The sequence below is a fragment of the Sycon ciliatum genome, chromosome 1 (assembly GCF_964019385.1).
Source record: "Sycon ciliatum chromosome 1, ocSycCili1.1, whole genome shotgun sequence".
Lineage (NCBI taxonomy): Eukaryota > Metazoa > Porifera > Calcarea > Leucosolenida > Sycettidae > Sycon > Sycon ciliatum.
The window spans coordinates 76,741,589-76,758,593 of record NC_088643.1 but is presented as its reverse complement, the minus strand read 5'-3'; the positions used below and the strand labels follow the sequence as shown (position 1 = coordinate 76,758,593).

The 17,005-nt window shown below is 46.3% G+C and overlaps 2 protein-coding genes across 3 annotated transcripts in view; one reads left to right on the top strand and one right to left on the bottom strand.

Annotated features, from left to right (window-relative positions):
• Positions 1 to 4,796, top strand: part of LOC135805554 (WD repeat-containing protein 19-like) — a 36,069-nt gene extending 31,273 nt beyond the window's left edge. Inside the window, exons 44-50 of the mRNA XM_065319605.1 lie at positions 633 to 677; positions 1,121 to 1,200; positions 1,436 to 1,517; positions 1,911 to 2,061; positions 2,360 to 2,483; positions 2,782 to 2,858; positions 4,079 to 4,796. Of these exons, the coding sequence (XP_065175677.1) occupies positions 633 to 677; positions 1,121 to 1,200; positions 1,436 to 1,517; positions 1,911 to 2,061; positions 2,360 to 2,483; positions 2,782 to 2,858; positions 4,079 to 4,199 (680 nt within the window). The 3' untranslated portion in view covers positions 4,200 to 4,796. The remainder of the gene's footprint in view (positions 1 to 632; positions 678 to 1,120; positions 1,201 to 1,435; positions 1,518 to 1,910; positions 2,062 to 2,359; positions 2,484 to 2,781; positions 2,859 to 4,078) is intronic.
• LOC135805555 (uncharacterized) lies at positions 4,420 to 16,887 on the bottom strand. Of its 2 annotated transcripts, none has more exons than XM_065319606.1 (18): positions 16,666 to 16,887; positions 16,281 to 16,403; positions 13,765 to 13,855; positions 12,538 to 12,744; positions 11,959 to 12,150; positions 11,665 to 11,748; positions 11,104 to 11,186; positions 10,207 to 10,264; positions 9,632 to 9,778; positions 9,266 to 9,393; positions 8,722 to 8,874; positions 8,163 to 8,235; positions 7,718 to 7,915; positions 7,322 to 7,398; positions 6,383 to 6,780; positions 6,075 to 6,121; positions 5,314 to 5,372; positions 4,420 to 5,040 (listed from the first exon to the last, which is right to left on the bottom strand). In XM_065319606.1, exons 2-18 carry the CDS (start codon positions 16,371 to 16,373, stop codon positions 4,912 to 4,914), a joined length of 2,217 nt encoding a protein of 738 aa, XP_065175678.1. In that variant the 5' UTR covers positions 16,374 to 16,403; positions 16,666 to 16,887; the 3' UTR covers positions 4,420 to 4,911. The 2 variants fall into 2 exon arrangements, with proteins under 2 accessions (XP_065175678.1, XP_065175679.1); XM_065319607.1 differs by having other exon boundaries at positions 16,281 to 16,399.
• Between the last annotated feature and the right edge of the window lie 118 nt (positions 16,888 to 17,005).

Below are 17,005 nucleotides of genomic sequence, written 5' to 3'. Positions count from 1 at the left end.
AGAGGTTGTGCACAACGGACATTTGTAAGAATCTCTGGCAGTCAGCGGAGAGATTGTGCACAACGGACATTTGTAAGGTGTGGACGGAGTCTAGACCTCGAGAAAGTTTCGGCAACTTTCAACCGAAAGTGAGCTCAGCAGTGAAAGCTGTTTTCGTAGCCATCCCCGCACTGCCACCACACAATGATGTGCCACGCATGTGTACTGTAGTGCAACACAGCGATGTGCCACACATGTGTGCTGTTTTACACTGGCCATGTGCATGCGAGATTAATTTCTCGTATTCAGAGAACCTTGAAGTTCCATTTCTTCGTGGAAGCTGCCAACGAAAGGACTTTCGTAGCATTTTCTTCGTCGTCTTTCTCTGTCGAAAGCTACTACACTTCGCTGTGTACAACCTTACTTGTACTACTGCAGTATTACCTGTAAAAGAGGTGTTCAGTTTTCGTATTTTTTTCATCGATATTCCTTTCCGTGCTAGACAGAACTCAGTATTTACTTGTAAGTGAACTTTAATACGGCGGGCGAGGATTTTTTAAGTGAGGCGAGGATTTTTTAAGTTTGTATGTCCTTCTGACCTAGCTGTGTTGTTGCTGGTGTTTTCCCCTTGCAAATGATGGTCTAAAATACAGGCAACTACCGTGTAGCGCATGACATGCTCTACCGCATGTCCAATGGTAAGTGATTGACATTAGCTGTGTGTGCGCGCGCGCGCGCGCGTGTGTGTGCATGTGTGTGTGCATGTGTGTGTGTGTGTGTGGAAGTGCATGTGTGTGTGTGTGGAAGTGTGTGTGTGTGTGTGTGTGCATGTGTGTGTGTGTGGAAGTGCATGTGTGTGTGTGTGGAAGTGTGTGTGTGTGTGTGTGTGCGTGCCTGCACGTGTGTGTGCTTCTGTTTGTCTATGTGCATACGCGTACTACTGCCATCATTTTGCCAACGGCACAGTCTCTGTGCGTATGCATACACGGGCCTGTATCTGTTTGTTTCGTCGGCCACAGTATCAGAAAAAACCTTCACTCATTTCCGGAATGTATGTCTGTGTGTGTTTGTGTATGCATGTGTATCCGTGTGTGTGTGTGTGTGTGTGTGTGTGTGTGTGTGTGTGTGCCGCTGTGTGTAGAACTGAAGGAGCACGGAATCAAGCCGAAAGCGGATATGTCCGAAGAACTGCTAATCTTGCATAGCTACATGATGGCAAAGGTCAGTTTTCTCCGCTTTTGTAATATGCTGCCGCTTCATGTCTTGTTGCTATATGACGTGTTGCAACAACACATTGATTTGATTTGTGGTGGTTTTGTTCCATTTGTGGCCGGGAATGCTTAAAACTGGACTGCGTTATTGAGGACTTGAGTGAAATGCGAAGTTAACCCTACTACCAACAGGGCCTCAAGACTTGGCACCTATTTTTTATCGTTTTCTGTGCAATGTGTTGCAGTATTTTGTCAAGCAAGGCAACCACCTGATGGCTTCTTTCCTTCTCTCCCGCGTTGCCAACAACATCAGCCGATTTCCAGCGCGTAAGTGTCAGTCCTGGCGTTCGACATGTTTACAGTGCAATAGACTGAGTGCACCAATCCCAGATGTTCACCTCTCCACTTTATCACATGATCCTCCAATGGATGCGGCTAATGTTTGTGTGCATGCATATAGTACACGCCATGCGAGGGTGGCAAAATCCAAGTACCACTGTCCTTGACTACCATGCTGCTGCTGTGTGTGTGTGCTGCTGTGTGTGTGTGTGTGTGTGTGTGCTGCTGTGTGTGTGCTGCTGTGTGTGTGTGTGTGTGTGCTGCTGTGTGTGTGCTGCTGTGTGTGTGTGTGCTGCTGTGTGTGTGTGTGTGTGTGTGTGTGTGTGTGTGTGTGTGTGTGTGTGCTGCTGTGTGTGTGTGTGTGTGTGTGTGTGCTTGTAGACACTGTTCAGATACTGACATCGACTGTGGTGGAGTCGTTCCGTGCCGGGCGGCGCAACACGGCTTTCAACATCGCCATCATGCTCATGAAACCAGAGTACCGCAGTCAGATTGATGCCAAGTACAAAGAAAAAATCGAGCGCATGGTTAGGTAAGCTGGGAGGGGGGGGGGGGTATGTCATGGCATGATCAACACCGCGCCGTGCATGGGATGGTAAAGTGCATGTATATTCTACTTCCAAGTACATTTACCACTTAACAAAGGTCGTTCATCAGGGAAGAAATGAGCTGCCGAGTTTGTACATGTGCTGGAGTGTTTTCAGCTTCAACCTGCATTGCCCCAAATCAACCTGCATTGCCCCGAATCAATCTGCATGGCTACGGGTTCTTTGCTATCTGACAGAAATTACACATTGTTTGTGCCTGTGCTGTTGTTGATTATGTCATAGGCGTCCAGACAAGAGCGAAGTGGATGAACCAGCCACGCCATGTCCCTACTGTAAAAGTGATGTAGAGATGATGCGCCTGGACTGTGCGCACTGCAAGAATCTCTTACCATACTGCATCGTGACTGTACGTCTACATGATGATGATCATGTATCCTCTCTGTCTCTCTGTCTGTCTCTGTCTCTCTGTCCCTCTGTCTCTGTCCGTTCGCCCACCCGTCTGTCTGTCTCTATCTCCGTCTCCCTCTGTATCAGTGTTCCACTCACTATCCCTATACTAGACTAGTACATGACATCCTTTCCTGTGCCGGCTCCACAGTGTTATTCTGATCTTTGCACGGTGTGTGTGTGTGTGTGTGTGTGTGTGTGTGTGTGTGTGTGTGTGTGTGTGTGTGTGTGTGTGTGTGTGTGTGTCATACTCACAGGGACGGCACATGCTGGCAGAGGACTGGTCAGAGTGCCCATCCTGCAAGTTCCCGGCACTGTACAGCGAATTTATCAAGTAAGCTTATGAGGGTGAACACATGTGCGCACACGCGTGGGTATGTGTGTGTGGGTGTGTGGGTGGGTGTGTGTGGGGATCCCGGGACGGATACCCTGATGCCGTCAATCCTTTTTCTGCACCTTGTCCTCACCCACTTACTGAGGTGTGGTGAGCCCATAAGTGGGATCATTTCAAGTCCACCCTAGTTTGGGGATTTCAGGGGGTGTCGGCCGTTGGGTAGTTCAATGGCCAATTGAGTCATCTTTCCAAGATTCCTTTTGAGTCTCTCTCCCCTCTCCCGGGGAGACGCACGTGACCAGTTTTGGCAGTGAGCAAGTACAAGTACAAGTGTGGGTGTGTATGTGTGTCTGTGTGTGTGTGTGTGTGTGTGTGTGTGTGTCCCATATGGTGCAGTGGTATGTGCAGCGATTTCCAATCGATAGGTTGCGGGTTCGATTCCCGACGATTATGGTCACACACGTTCTTCTCTTTCGCAGACTACTCTTGACTTTTCTTTCATTCTCCTGGGTGGTTACCAACAGCCAGTGCATGCCAGAGTATGAGGTGTGATGTGTGTGCGGGACAAAAACAAACATGAAAAAGACCAAAAAGTAGGGATTCACTGTCCAGAAAAAGCCACTTCATAGATGTGTGGTGTAGACCAGGCTGAATAGTGGCGGTCAATTCTTCAGCCTTGCAAGCTGTTGAATGGTGCAATCCCAGCACAAGCTGCTATGGCTTCTGCTGTAGCATCCCATCGCCTCCGGCGATGGGCGTCAAATGGTGTGTTATGCAAGCCTGCGCTTGAACTAGAGTTTCAGTGATTCAAGTTTGGTATGCACCACAGGATGCACATTGTAGCAGGCTGCTTGTTGCTGTTGAATGCTATAACCCTTCAGATGGCAAGATCAAGTGTACAGTAGAGTGCTGTATCCAGATTCCAGAATTTGTTTAACGTGTACATGACTGTACAGTCAACTTAGCGAAAAACGACCTTCGATCATACATGAGAAAAAGAGAAAATCATGGTTCGCTTAAGACTCAGTTAGGCTGAGTTGTCAGCATCCGTAGGCGGAGATGCAGCTCCTAAAGCGGTGGGAGTGACGTGAGAACAGTGTTTTTATTCGTTAGCCTTTGCTATACCCAAGGTTGTTATTCACGAGGTTGACTGTGCACAGCTGTGCATGTCAATAAGTGTGTTGTATTTGTTGTATTTGCTGTGTGTGTGTGTTGCACAGAGTACTGAGCAGCACTGGTGATTCAACACCGTGCTTCATGTGTGGAGCAGGTCTAGAGCCTGACAGCATCTCACTGGTTGATGATCCCAGCGAGCGGCTCCAGGAAATGACTGCCAAGTGAACAGTGGAGAGAGAGAGAGAGAGAGAGAGAGAGAGAGAGAGAGAGAGAGAGAGAGAGAGAGAGAGAGAGAGAGAGAGAGAGAGAGAGAGACTGCTGTTCGTTCAGACGTAGCACTAAAATAGCTACGTCACTGCCCCTAACCCAACGAGTAGTCACTTAGATACCGCGCAGACCTGCCCGTGTTGTACGTATTGTACAACACGGGCGCATACAGTAGACGAAAGAAACCAATGCAATTGTCATGGATTTTCATTTAAGTTTCTGGGGATGTAGAAATTGTAGAAGTGTTTTCATGGTCAAAACGTTCTTGGTATGTACAGAGCTGTCATGAGAGTAACGTAATGTAAGCTCAATATTTTTATCAACATAAGTATCATGTTCATATCTTAGACATTGGAGAGAGACCATATTTTTAATAGTGCTATATCGTGCAGCAAACTTAATACCCTGGATGTCTCTGGTAGCAAGCTAAGAGTGATTATTGTTTTCATATGGCTGCTGCTTTTCATATATCGTTCTCTGTAAGTTCGCCTGGCTTTCTTTATTGCGGTTCTGCAAGTAATGTCGGGATTCGTGTGAGACTAAGTACAGATGATACACCGGCTATTTTGAAATGTCACAATGTGTGTGGGTGTGTCAATATTCATCTTTCGGCTAGTTTGGACAAGATAAAAAAAATCAACAATTGGTCCAGCAGCAAGGATGCTCCTCCTCACATGTTGCTAACTTGGGTGCAGCATGCGATTGCATTCTGCAGGTGTTCTTTGATCACATGACGATGGTCATTATCAGTACTGAACTGGTCGTGCAGCACATCTGCTAGCGTGTACAGTGCTTCAGCCTGTCTCGACACAAACAACGAAGGGAGCAGCACATAGCGGACATCATGGCCTAGAACCAAGTAGAACTTCAGTGAACTGACGATACAAACCATGTCGAGAGCTGTATGTGTGGGTCTATGTCACCTGGTCTATGTCACCTGGTCTATGTCACCTGGTCTATGTCACCTGGTCTATGTCACCTGGTCTATGCCACCTGGTTCGGTAGTAGTAAAGGAACTGTGTGTGTTTGCATGCATGAAGAAAACACCGCCAATACAGATAGACAACCTTACCTTGACTGTGTACAGATCCTTGACAGTAGTAGTCTGGTTACATGCACCACTAGATATGCCTGTGTGAGCGTGAGCGTGCATGCGTGCATGGCGTGGAGAACAAACAGAGAACATAACAATGCATTCAGTACACAACAACAGTGCACTACTGTACTCGGTAGAGGCGAGCCAGTACAGGGCACATGACACAGTAAAAGGTGAAGCAACACGGAAGTGTGAAGTCACCAGTTACCTACCACCTGTCTGTATGATCACTGAATCACGATCAAAGACGAAAGCGTGTCATTTCCACTAAATACCATTTTTTCGGAGTAAAAGTCGCACTTTAAACACCAGTAGTACTTCACCCAAAAAAAGTCAGTGATGTCAGTGATGCGGCTTTTACTACGCTGGTCAAAACAGGGTAGATGTCTGTGTGTCGTGACGGAAAGATCTGGGTGCGGCTTGTACTCCAGTGCGGTTTATACTCCGGAAAGTAGGGCAATGGCCCCGAAAAGGGGATCTCCTGAGTTTGTTCTAAGTGCCTCAGCTCATTCAGCGGTCGGCGCAGAAGGTTTTAATATGCTTTGAAAGATGAACACAATCATGCACATACAAGCGCGTATGTGCTTGACTGACCGATAGTATCAAAGCATGTGTCCTTCAAAAGTACGTTGTCAACACTCTTCTGAATAATACACTTCGAATACATGTACATGTCCTGGTACATAAGATGCTGGTGAAAGAAGTAAATACAAACATGCACTGACAACAATTCTCACCAGAGGCCACTGACAAAGGTGGCAAGTCTTCCAACGTAGCGATGCAGCTGAACAACAAAATGCACACAACACAAGCACAAGTAAGCACATGCATTAGCATTGCTCCGTATACAAAAAAAGAATGTCAGTGTGGCACTCTATTTTGAAGGCAGTTACTGCTGAATATCAGTACATCACTCGAACACACATACACACTCTTTTGAGAGAGAGAGAGAGAGAGAGAGAGAGAGAGAGAGAGAGAGAGAGAGAGAGAGAGAGAGAGAGAGAGAGAGAGCTCAAAAGAACAAACACACAGGTCAAGTTCTTACTTTCGTAAACTTTCCACAGCCTCATCAACCTGCCGCATTGCACGCAGATTGAGTGCACGACATAGCCAAGCTGCACTCTCCAGAAACTGAATCTGAATGTGATTTGGATCATACTCAGACGTTGAATCCGAAATTTCGTGCTTCCTCTTCCGTGATGTAACGGTGCCGGTGTCCTTAGAAAAGCAATCACCTCCCCGGGACACTGTGAGTATGGCTTCATTGACAACACGTATTCCAAGCTTAGCTGACTGACTGCCTGCATGCGCCGAGCAGAAGCTGAGTAACTTGAGGCAGACCCTAGTGCTATCCTCGGGCTGGGAGGCATCGCGCAGTGCTGCAGCATACTCCAGCAATGTCATAGAGTATGCCGCACTGTCATTTAGAGCATGACAGAATACCTGATAAATAGAAGAAGCAGATACAAAAAAAAAAAACCAGGGCTGAAACGATCGTGGATTTTCACCTATCGATTACTCTTTAGCTTAAAGATCGATTAATCGATTATAATCGTTAGCAAATAGTGTCAGAATTTTGTGCAAAAATTACTCTTTTTCCAAAAGCTAGGCCTTCATAATACCAAAAATCTGCATTAGTGACAGGGTAGCTCCGAAACATGGCAGTTTTGACATCAATTTAGTGCACCACGCCCCTGGCAACTGCATACTCACAGCGGAAAATGATTCAAACTTCACAAAAACGAGGGTTTTCAGTACTTTTTGGACTCAAAATCTCTAATGAGTAATCTATAATGTAACGATTACTTGATTGATAAGGAATTATGGATCGCTTACCGAGTAATTGGTAGAATCATTTCAGCCCTAAAAAAAACTCCTGGTACCCCTGACCATGTTCGGCTTTCGTTTGTTCTTGACAAACTAGTACTAGTTTAAAATGGCAGTTATTTCTCAAATGGGTCATCTACTGTCATAAGTTACATACCTGACTGGTGAAAAGTGATGATGCCTTCGTCATAGCTTGCAGCAGTCTGCTGTATATTGATGTGCATCTATCCAGAGCTACACAGCACCACAAACAAACACACAAACAAACGCACAAAAAAATTAAATACAGCACACACACAATGCCGGCTCCAGTTCAGCCAGCCGTCAAACCATCACATCTCAACAGCAGCTGTAGTGTAGTTCAACAGTAGTTGAGCTAAGCATGACACATAGGACATTACATGACACATAGGACATTACATGACACATAGGACATTACAATAGATATGTAGCACTCTAGTTCCTATACAGGTTTTTTCCTATACAGGTTTTGCATGCTCAGGAAATACGCACTGGTCCAACAACCCCTGGCCTTTCATAGGGCATGCCTTACTGTCGTCATCTTGATCACTATCAGGAGCAGAGTGCCGAGACAGTAGGGTCTGTGCATAGGCATGCAAGAGCTGCTGGTGGTGCGGCACGGACAGGTGCACGGAGACCCTGTGCAAACGACGGTGGATTGCCAACGCCGGCAAGACTGGCAAGGATGGCCGACTGGTGTCACGTTGATCAGCACCACCATGTCCAGTGCCTGCAGCCCACAGTACAACAACAGCAGCAGAAACAGGTTAGCCATGCATGCCAGCGTTGAATACCCGGGCTTGGGCATTGACGCAAGTGTTCCAGAGAAAACCTTGCTGCGCATGGGTCGTGCAGCTCCGAGGGAGAGGACGGTGGCAGCATCGGTGTCACACGAGTCTTGCATTAGGATACAAAGTAGTAGAGGGCTTCACGTTGCGGAAACAGCAAACTACAGTCAGGTGGATTGGCTGACTCACCTGACAGAGCGAAGGACACCATGTGGGAGAAATCACAGCATGCTGAGCGCCCATTGCTGTACTCTGCATACAACTATTCGGAAAGAAGAAAAAACGACAGAGAAGGAGAGAGAGAGAGAGAGAGAGAGAGAGAGAGAGAGAGAGAGAGAGAGAGAGAGAGAGAGAGAGAGAGAGAGAGAGAGAGAGAGAGAGAGAGAGAGAGAGAGAGACAGAGAGACAGAGAGACAGAGAGACAGAGAGAAAGAGAGAGACAGAGACAGAGAGACAGACAGAGAGACAGACAGAGAGACAGACAGAGAGAGACAGAGAGACACAGACAGAGAGACAGACAGAGACAGACAGAGAGAGAGAGAGAGACAGAGAGACAGAGGCTGGCTTGTGTTACCCGATGACAGTGAGTTTCAAAAGCAGAAATGGAAACAAAGTGATAGCACCAACATGGCCACTGCTTGTTCACCATTTCCATGACTGGACCATAATTACTGAAGTATGATCAGCTAGGCTAGAAAATGTCACAGGTATACAACAGGTTAAACCAGCAGCAACAGAAATAGCTCACCTCTGCAGCATGCTTCCAGGACTGGACTTCAGACTTGGAATCTCTGAGCTGCTTGAAGACGTGGCATGCCGAGAGCATAGCCAGTATGGACACGTGCAGTACGTTATCTACTATGCTGGCCTTCAGCTTGAGCAGGGCACGGTGAGGCTCACCCTGACGTTAGGGTGCACAAACAAGTAACAAATAAACACAACAAGTACACAAGTAGATAGTGCCAGCTGGAGTTGCCACAGAAGCAGAAGAAGTTGCCGAGCACAGGCGAACCAAAATATTAAATTGCAGCGGAACTATAGGGCATGAGAGGGAAGGGAAGCAAGAGAAGGTCAAGTAACATCAACTGTTATTGCATTTCCATTCTATGTACATGTAACTGTTAGTGGTAATCTGGACAACCACTGTCATAATGTACACCAGTTTTCTAGCCAGGTCAAAATAGTAGGGGGGCGGCAGTTTTTCACAGGGGGGCGCGCAAACGGAGAAGGGGGGCGCTGCGCCCCCCTACCCCCCTTTGGCTAGAACCCTGGCACACCACACAGTTTCTTACCATGAGCAAACGGCAAATGCCCCCGAGAAGATTGGCCTGCGAGGAAAGATGGCCTCGGAGTGTGTCGGCGGCGCTGTCCAGCAGATCTATGCATTGTGCCGCTTCTCCATTTCTACACAGTAGCCATGCTGCAGTGAAAGCAAAGGCTTCAAATATCAATGGCATGCGCTGACAATGACTACCTTGCCAGTCACCAATATAGTAGAAACAGCAGCAATTTGACCAACTTTAGCAATGGCAACTTCTAGGTCGATTCAAGGGACAAGCAATCAAGCTCATGCATAGTCATGCATAAACAAACAGAGAGGGAGAGACTACCTTGGAAGGACACAAACTATAATATTCAACAACAAATGGCACTATTACCTTCTAGAAAGATCAATTCAGCATGTTGGTGCTCCCCCTCTCCAAAGCACTCATTGCAGACTTTCCTCAACGCTGACAAGCTGCCACTACTAGTCGCACATACGCACACCATTGAGCACAACATGTTGGACAAATGGAACTTGAGATCTGCAGAAACATTGAGACATGTTAATGCAATGAACCATTGAACAGCACATCGGGTATTGACTGAAAAAGGAGACAGGACTCTGATCAGTGGTAGCAGGTTGCATAACACCCTAAGACGCAGAAGCAAGAAATAATTCTGCGTTAGGCACAGGCCATACGATCATGTAGCAATTCTAAGCAGATTCGGTATGGATGGATTGCAACTTGAACAATGGCAGTGATCACTAAGCTGTGCAGGGTCTGCTCCTCACTGCGCAATAAACCTGTACGCTATTAGTATACCCCAAAGCATACGCACCACCCAGTCAACACTGCAAACCATACGCACCACCCAGTCAACACTGCATTTTTTTTAGAATAGAACCGATTTCAATATGAGCAATGGTGTGAACAGGCTGCCACAACAAGTAACATAGTTACCCACTCACCTGGGAAACTCCAGAAACTGATCAGCCCTTCACCAATCAAGTTGATATGTGGCTCATCCTGCACAGAACACAAAGGTACACGAGCCACAAGCAGTCCGCACACACGCGCGCGCGCGTGCACACACACACACACACGCACTCACACACACACTCACACACTCACACACACACACACACACACACACACACACACACACACACACACACACACACACACACACACACACACACACATAGAGCCACAAGCAGTCAGCACATACGCGCACGCACGCAAGCGCGCACACAAACACACACACGTGCACACACGCGCACGCACACACACACACCACTAGAAGATGCATAATTGATGCTGTAACGCATACACATTTTAGCTGCGCCATGCCTCAGTTCTAGCCTGCAAAAGACATGCCACACAACCATTGACAGTCGATAAGCCTGGCATCCAGTCCTATCAAGCTAGAAACCTCCAATAAAAAAATACTGGCACATGTACCGTATTTTTCCGGTTGTAAGCCGACCTTTTACGACTAAAAATAGAAGGAGAAAGGGTGGGGGTCGACTTACAACCGGGATTCGACTTATAACCGGGAACTATCGGTATCTTACAACAAATGACCTGCACTGCATGCACGAGTGCACCATGTGTACACATTTTTGCCAGTTTATTGGCTTTTTTGAAGGACTGGGACGTGATACCCTCCAATGAGGAATGTTTACATGATTTGTTGATGTGTTGGTAGCAGGGAGTGGTTAGTAGTGCTTCTTTGGGTGAAAACTTTAAAACGCAGAATTGAGACCTCCGGATACGCGGGTCGACGTATAACCGGGGTCGACTTACAACCGGTAAAATACGGTACATGTATATGAGAGCATGGCAACATTCATACAACGGCTTACTTTGCCTCTAGTTGGTGACTTGCTGCCAAGGCACCCTAATATGTCCACACCGAGCTGAAACAGCGACTGGCTCATACCGTGGTCTTTCGTCAACAAACAAGAACAAGACACAGTAGACAGAATCTTCAGACGGGTGATGTGAGGAGAGAATACAGACTGCATGGCAGTTCGCACCAAGCCACACATCAGTGCTCCAAGTAGATTGACTCTAGATACCGAAACAACATGAGAACTGAAACTTCAATTCTGTAATGCACGCGTACACACACACACACAAACACACACATGCATGCATGCATGAACACACAAACACAAACACACACACACACACACACACCTCAGACCTCAGACATGCCCATCGCGAAGCGATGATAGCGAACAGCTATGTTAGACATAGCAACTTGTGCACACACACACACACACACACACACACACACACACACACACACACATGCACACACACACACATGCACACACACACACACACACACACACACACACACGCACACACGCGCGCACACACACACACACACACATGAGAGAGAGAGGAACTTCTGGTACCTGAAGGCAACAGCTGCAGGCCGTAAGTGATCGCGGAGACACATGTCAGCAATGCGGCGAGGAGACGAATAGCATCTTCAGACTCTGTCACAGGAAAAGGTGAGATAAAACGGTAAGGATTACAGTGCGCACAATGCATGCCTCTGCATGATGTGACACAGAGTCTTGGGTTACTCTCAACTGTTGAATACCAATAAAATCTTATGCAGAGAGGACACTGCAGAGAAGTCAGCATGACGAGAAGTTCATCGCAATGACAAGCAAGGCACATGCGACCAGTAAATTATCACTTACTAGTGCAATGCTTCACAGCCTTGAAAATGTCAGTAGAGGCTGTCACCATTGCTGCCACATCATCCCTTGCTATAGCAGCAACACTGTCAATGTTCAGAACACGTGCTGCTGAGCCAGCAGTGAAGGGAGCACCAACACTGTGATCCTGATTCATCTCACTCTGCTGTATAGACGCAGACAGGGTTTTCAGAGCTTGACAAAACAAACACCCGCACACAACAAAAGTATCACGTGTTTTCTTCAAAGAAACTCGTGCCCATCGTGAGAGTATCACAACTACTGCCAATAATAATGATTCATGCCAAGTAAACACAGTGAGGAGAATACAATGACTTCATTCTCTTCACTCATAGTCAATAGGATTGGGTGCAAACAGTCGTGTTCCCAGTTGAATACGAGCCTCTGGCATGATAGAACATGTTCTGCTTCCAAACAGGATTAACCAGGTCCTAGTGCCGTTTCTCCTTCGTACTCAAGGCTCTGAACTATGCGTACGTATGGAGCACAATCATGCATCGTACAATAGCAGTGAGAGGAGGGCACAAGCACACACACACACACATAACGTTGATTCCGTACCTCTATTCAAGCCTTGGCCCAGGACATGCAGCGCGACGTGAAGGCCGCCATGAAGTGGACCTGCACCGGGGCAAACCTCCCGATGTCCATCATCACTATCATCACCACTATCCTTGGTGCCTTGGCCATCTATCAGCAATAGGACGGCGGCAGCATTGTGCCGCACTAGTAGTTCACAGTGAACTGAGGTTGGGCTGCATGGTAGACCTGCGCACACAGCAAGGACAAAAAATCTGAACTAGCCAAACGAACTGAACTTACCCGCGATCAAGTTCTCAACTGAACTGAACTCACCTGCAGTCAAGTTCTGTGACCAAGTTAGTTCATTCACGCCATGCACTGACCAGACTGGCATGGCTGAAAACTACCCTTTCCTATACTGTAAAACCGGAAAATTTAGCGACCAAAAAGTTAAACGTTTTTGTAATTTTGGCATAATAACGTGCAGAAAGTTTAACGATGGCTAACTGGCCACCCAGAACATGCATCAATGTATGCGCATCTTTACACACCGGGTTCGCCATAACCAGATAACGTTTCTTCAACTAATGAAAAAAATTGGTCGTTAAAACGTTAGACTTTGTGACTCGTTAGACTTTCCGGCTCTACAGTAGACACAGATCCCCATGATATGCATGCACCACATCCCCATGATAATGCATGCACCACACAGATCCCCATGATAATGCATGCACCAGATTCTACATAAAAGGCTGCTCGGAGTTGAATGTCATTCCATCCTTTCTTGATGCTATAGATGCCTCCTTAGGCAATGGGGTAGAAGATTTGGCTGCCGTCGTGCAACATAGAAACTGTGTGTTAAAATGATTGGAGCAGTCTACAGCTGCCCACATACTACGGCATCAGTTGAGCTGAATTTTGAGATATTATTCCCCAGATGGCAAGAGGGCACAAGCAGAAGCCGCTCACTGAGTGTGGCATTGGGTTCATGGCCAAGCTAACCCAACTCTGCTGGCAATAGTCCAGATGTCCACTATGCTGGTGCTATATGAAGGCTAGGGTCCAGCCTTGCCCTGCAGCCACCAATCGCCAGATGACAATCTGACCAGCAGTAAAATTTTCGGTACTCTAATCCAATGCCTACTGCACACTATTTAGTATTTACCCATGTTCACCCTAGCATACACCTTGCAGCACCTGGCATGGGTTTCAGTCTACATCACATCTTCCTTGAACATCAAACAAATATCCAATGAATGCATATACCTTCGATGGTCCTCAACAGAGACCGGTACTGCTGCCAGCAGGCAAGAGCCTTCGCACGAGAAGTTGGTTGGAAGCTGTCGCATGACTCTCCCTGTGCAGAGAAAAGTTAAAGCCCAACAGTCAACACAGGTCATGACTGACGTATAGATACAAGCACAGTAGGGGATTCAAAACATGTGTGCTCATGCGCAACCTGCTCAACATTGAAGCGCGTGAGCACTCACCAGCACAAATGAACGGCCCAATTTACAAGCATCATTCTTTGTGTGCGACTGTGGCAGGAAGCCTACAAAGAAGAATAGCCATTTTTAGAAGCGTTGGATCAGTTGTGCTAATGCATACCGAGATTTTTTTCAGCTGCTTTCAACAATACTGTACTATTTACTTTCGTTTGTGATAAGATGTTCATGGTACAAGTATCTGAATTATAGTTCAACTCATACTGGCAAACCTCATGAATTCCCATGTCAAACGTCAGAATGCCCTCGGTGGTGGTGTAAGCGTTTGCTCCACACAACACAAGCGGCCACATTCGGCACAGGCCGATGAAAGAATGTTTGGATAACTGCGACCTAAGGCCAGGTACTCGTATGTATAGGATGTTGCACTCGACGGGCACGGGATAACTACACATCCCGGCAGCTGCACACATGAACTAGTACAGTAGCATGTCAGTTATCCGACACCCGCATGACCGAGCCCTGTTGTTTTTAAGTGAATATTCCGGATAACTGAAGCTAAGGGTGCGTTCTTATATTCTCTAGCTTCTAGAAGAAGAAGAAAAGAGAAGTCGAAGAAACTGGGATTACTCAAGAACGGGTCTCGAAGAATTCGGAGATATTTTGCACATGTCAAGCAAAATGAAGCGTCAAAGGGGCCGCGATCTTGAGTGACGAATGTATGTGCGTATGCGAAAAGGGAAAAGCGTACACTCATGACGAACACGTGGCTTTTAGTCGTAGTTCGCATGCGCTGGTCCCAAACCGCGGGAATCTCCAAGTTTCAACCACCTCTGAAGCTTGGAGAGCCTCCTAAAAGTCGGAGAGGATATAAGAACAGCTCTCGAACTTTTCGGAGAGTCTCCAACTTTTCCGAGAGGATTTAAGAACGCACCCTCAATTATCACCATCTTTCCACACATCAACAAGATTATTACACATGTACATGTACATGGTCGCACATGTACTGTACAGGTCGTCCCCCGTTAATACGAGTCCGGTTAGTACATAAACCCCGTTAGTACATAAGAAATCTCAAGTCCCAGACGAAACGTGGTCACTTCCACACAAATTTTGTCGGTTTGTACATAATTCGTTAGTACATAAACCCCGTTAATAGTACATAACATTTCTCCGTACCCGCATGCCACCTACCTCAATAGTACATAATTTGTTGGTCTTTTGGCCTTCCAGTGGAGGCACATCGTGTTCTAGTTTCTACTTGTGGATGCAATTAGCTCAGAAATCAGAGCGCACATCACAAACCGACAAAGCTCTGTTTTTTTTCTCGAGTAACTGTACAGGCGTGGCTGGGCATGTATCATGTAAACTGTAGAATCTTCGCTGACTGTGACCGATATAACATCATTTTTATGTTATATCGAGGGAATCAAGAATATCTCGCTCCCTAGTCATGGTAGCAAGAAACACTCAAAAAAGTTGAAAAAAGTGAAAAATTCTGGTACACAAGCAAGTTATGTACACTTTCGTTTAGCACATAAACCCCGTTATTACTAGGGGTGAAACAAATTCAAACAATTATACCGAATACTCGAGTACTCGCTCGGTTTTTTCAGAAATATTCGTACTCGGAATAAATCAGAGTACTCGTTCATACGTGGTACATGCATTTACCACAGAAATCTGCAGTTTCAGAGCAGCAGTCGGCAGATATTGATGTGCAGACTGTGTGGTGAACATTTTTTCACGAGTAGAGAGAGCCCAAATGACCCAGCAACCACTATACCAGAGAAAAATGGCAGCAACTCGGTTCAAGCAGGATTGTATCATGTGATTTTAAGGCCCTCGGTGTGCAATTTATAGGAGATGAAGAATACTTGAATACTCGAATATTCGATCGGAGAAAATCAGAGTACTCGAACTCGGGATCTCAATGCCAACTTACACCCCTTGTTATTACTAAGTACATAACATTTGTCAAGTCCCAGAGATTATGTATTAACGAGGGACGACTTGTACCTCTATTTTGGCATTCTTCTTTTTGTATCCGACACCCGTGTGCAGTAGCTTTGCATATCAACTTATCAAGTCATCAATATGAACCCACTCTATCAAGTCATCAATATCAACCCACTCTATCAAGTCATCAATATCAACCCACTCTATCAAGTCATCAATATCAACCCACTCTATAACAATAAGGCAATGTTCAGGGTATTGAAACGGTTTGCATGGAACACACTGGTAAACGTGCGCTGCCAGCACGCTATCGGATAACCCACATGCCGGATCACTGAACGCCGGATAAGTCAAAGTGGCATGCTACCCTGTACTCACACTGCAGCAGTCTGCGAGGACGGCATTGCTGCACTCAGCCCAGACCCAGTGCTGTGGTGATACCGCGGCATTGCTCACGCTGGTGTCTGTCATAGCTACATTGTGCACAGTACTCGACACTACCTACCAACACAGCACATGCACATACAATAACAAAGAAAACCCCATTAGCAAAACAAATTATTGGCCCTCAAAAATTTCAAAAAATTTCAAAAATATTCTAGACTATACATGAATCTCTCCTCTCTGTCAACACCAGTAGTTGGCAGTACTCAGTTGCAATTTCCAATCAAGAAACAAGCAACCTACTGTCAAAACCTCACTATACTAACAAATGGTGTTCCGCATGATACAACATCACCCTGAAGTTTCAGACTGAACATACCTGATCAGAACTTCGTATTTCATTCAAGTAGCAAGCTGCAGCTTCATGCTGGCACGATCCCACTCGTTTCAAATGCTACACACCTATCATAATCACCAGTCCAACTACTTCTGGTGGCCGTACATAGTAATTATGATGAAAGTTATAATGGGATGCCCGTGTAAGTTTGTCCGTCAGCCCTTGATGCTACGTCTACCCAACACTCCCACAAATTATTATGCTTTTGTGCACAGACGAGACAGCGTTTCGAATTTCGGAATCTCAAAGTATTTTTACCGGTATTTGAAAAAATAATCTACAATTTCCTATGTTTTTTTGCAACACTTGGTGCAGATCGCAT

Excerpts from the sequence above, each read along its gene's own strand:
- LOC135805555 (XM_065319606.1), bottom strand. The coding sequence starts at position 16,373 with ATGACAGACACCAGCGTGAGCAATGCCGCGGTATCACCACAGCACTGG. Across the intron at positions 9,394-9,631 it reads TGAATTGATCTTTCTAGAAG|CATGGCTACTGTGTAGAAAT; the intron begins GTAATAGTGCCA and ends CTTTCACTGCAG. Across the intron at positions 5,373-6,074 it reads ACCTTTGTCAGTGGCCTCTG|GCATATCTAGTGGTGCATGT; the intron begins GTGAGAATTGTT and ends ACGCTCACACAG.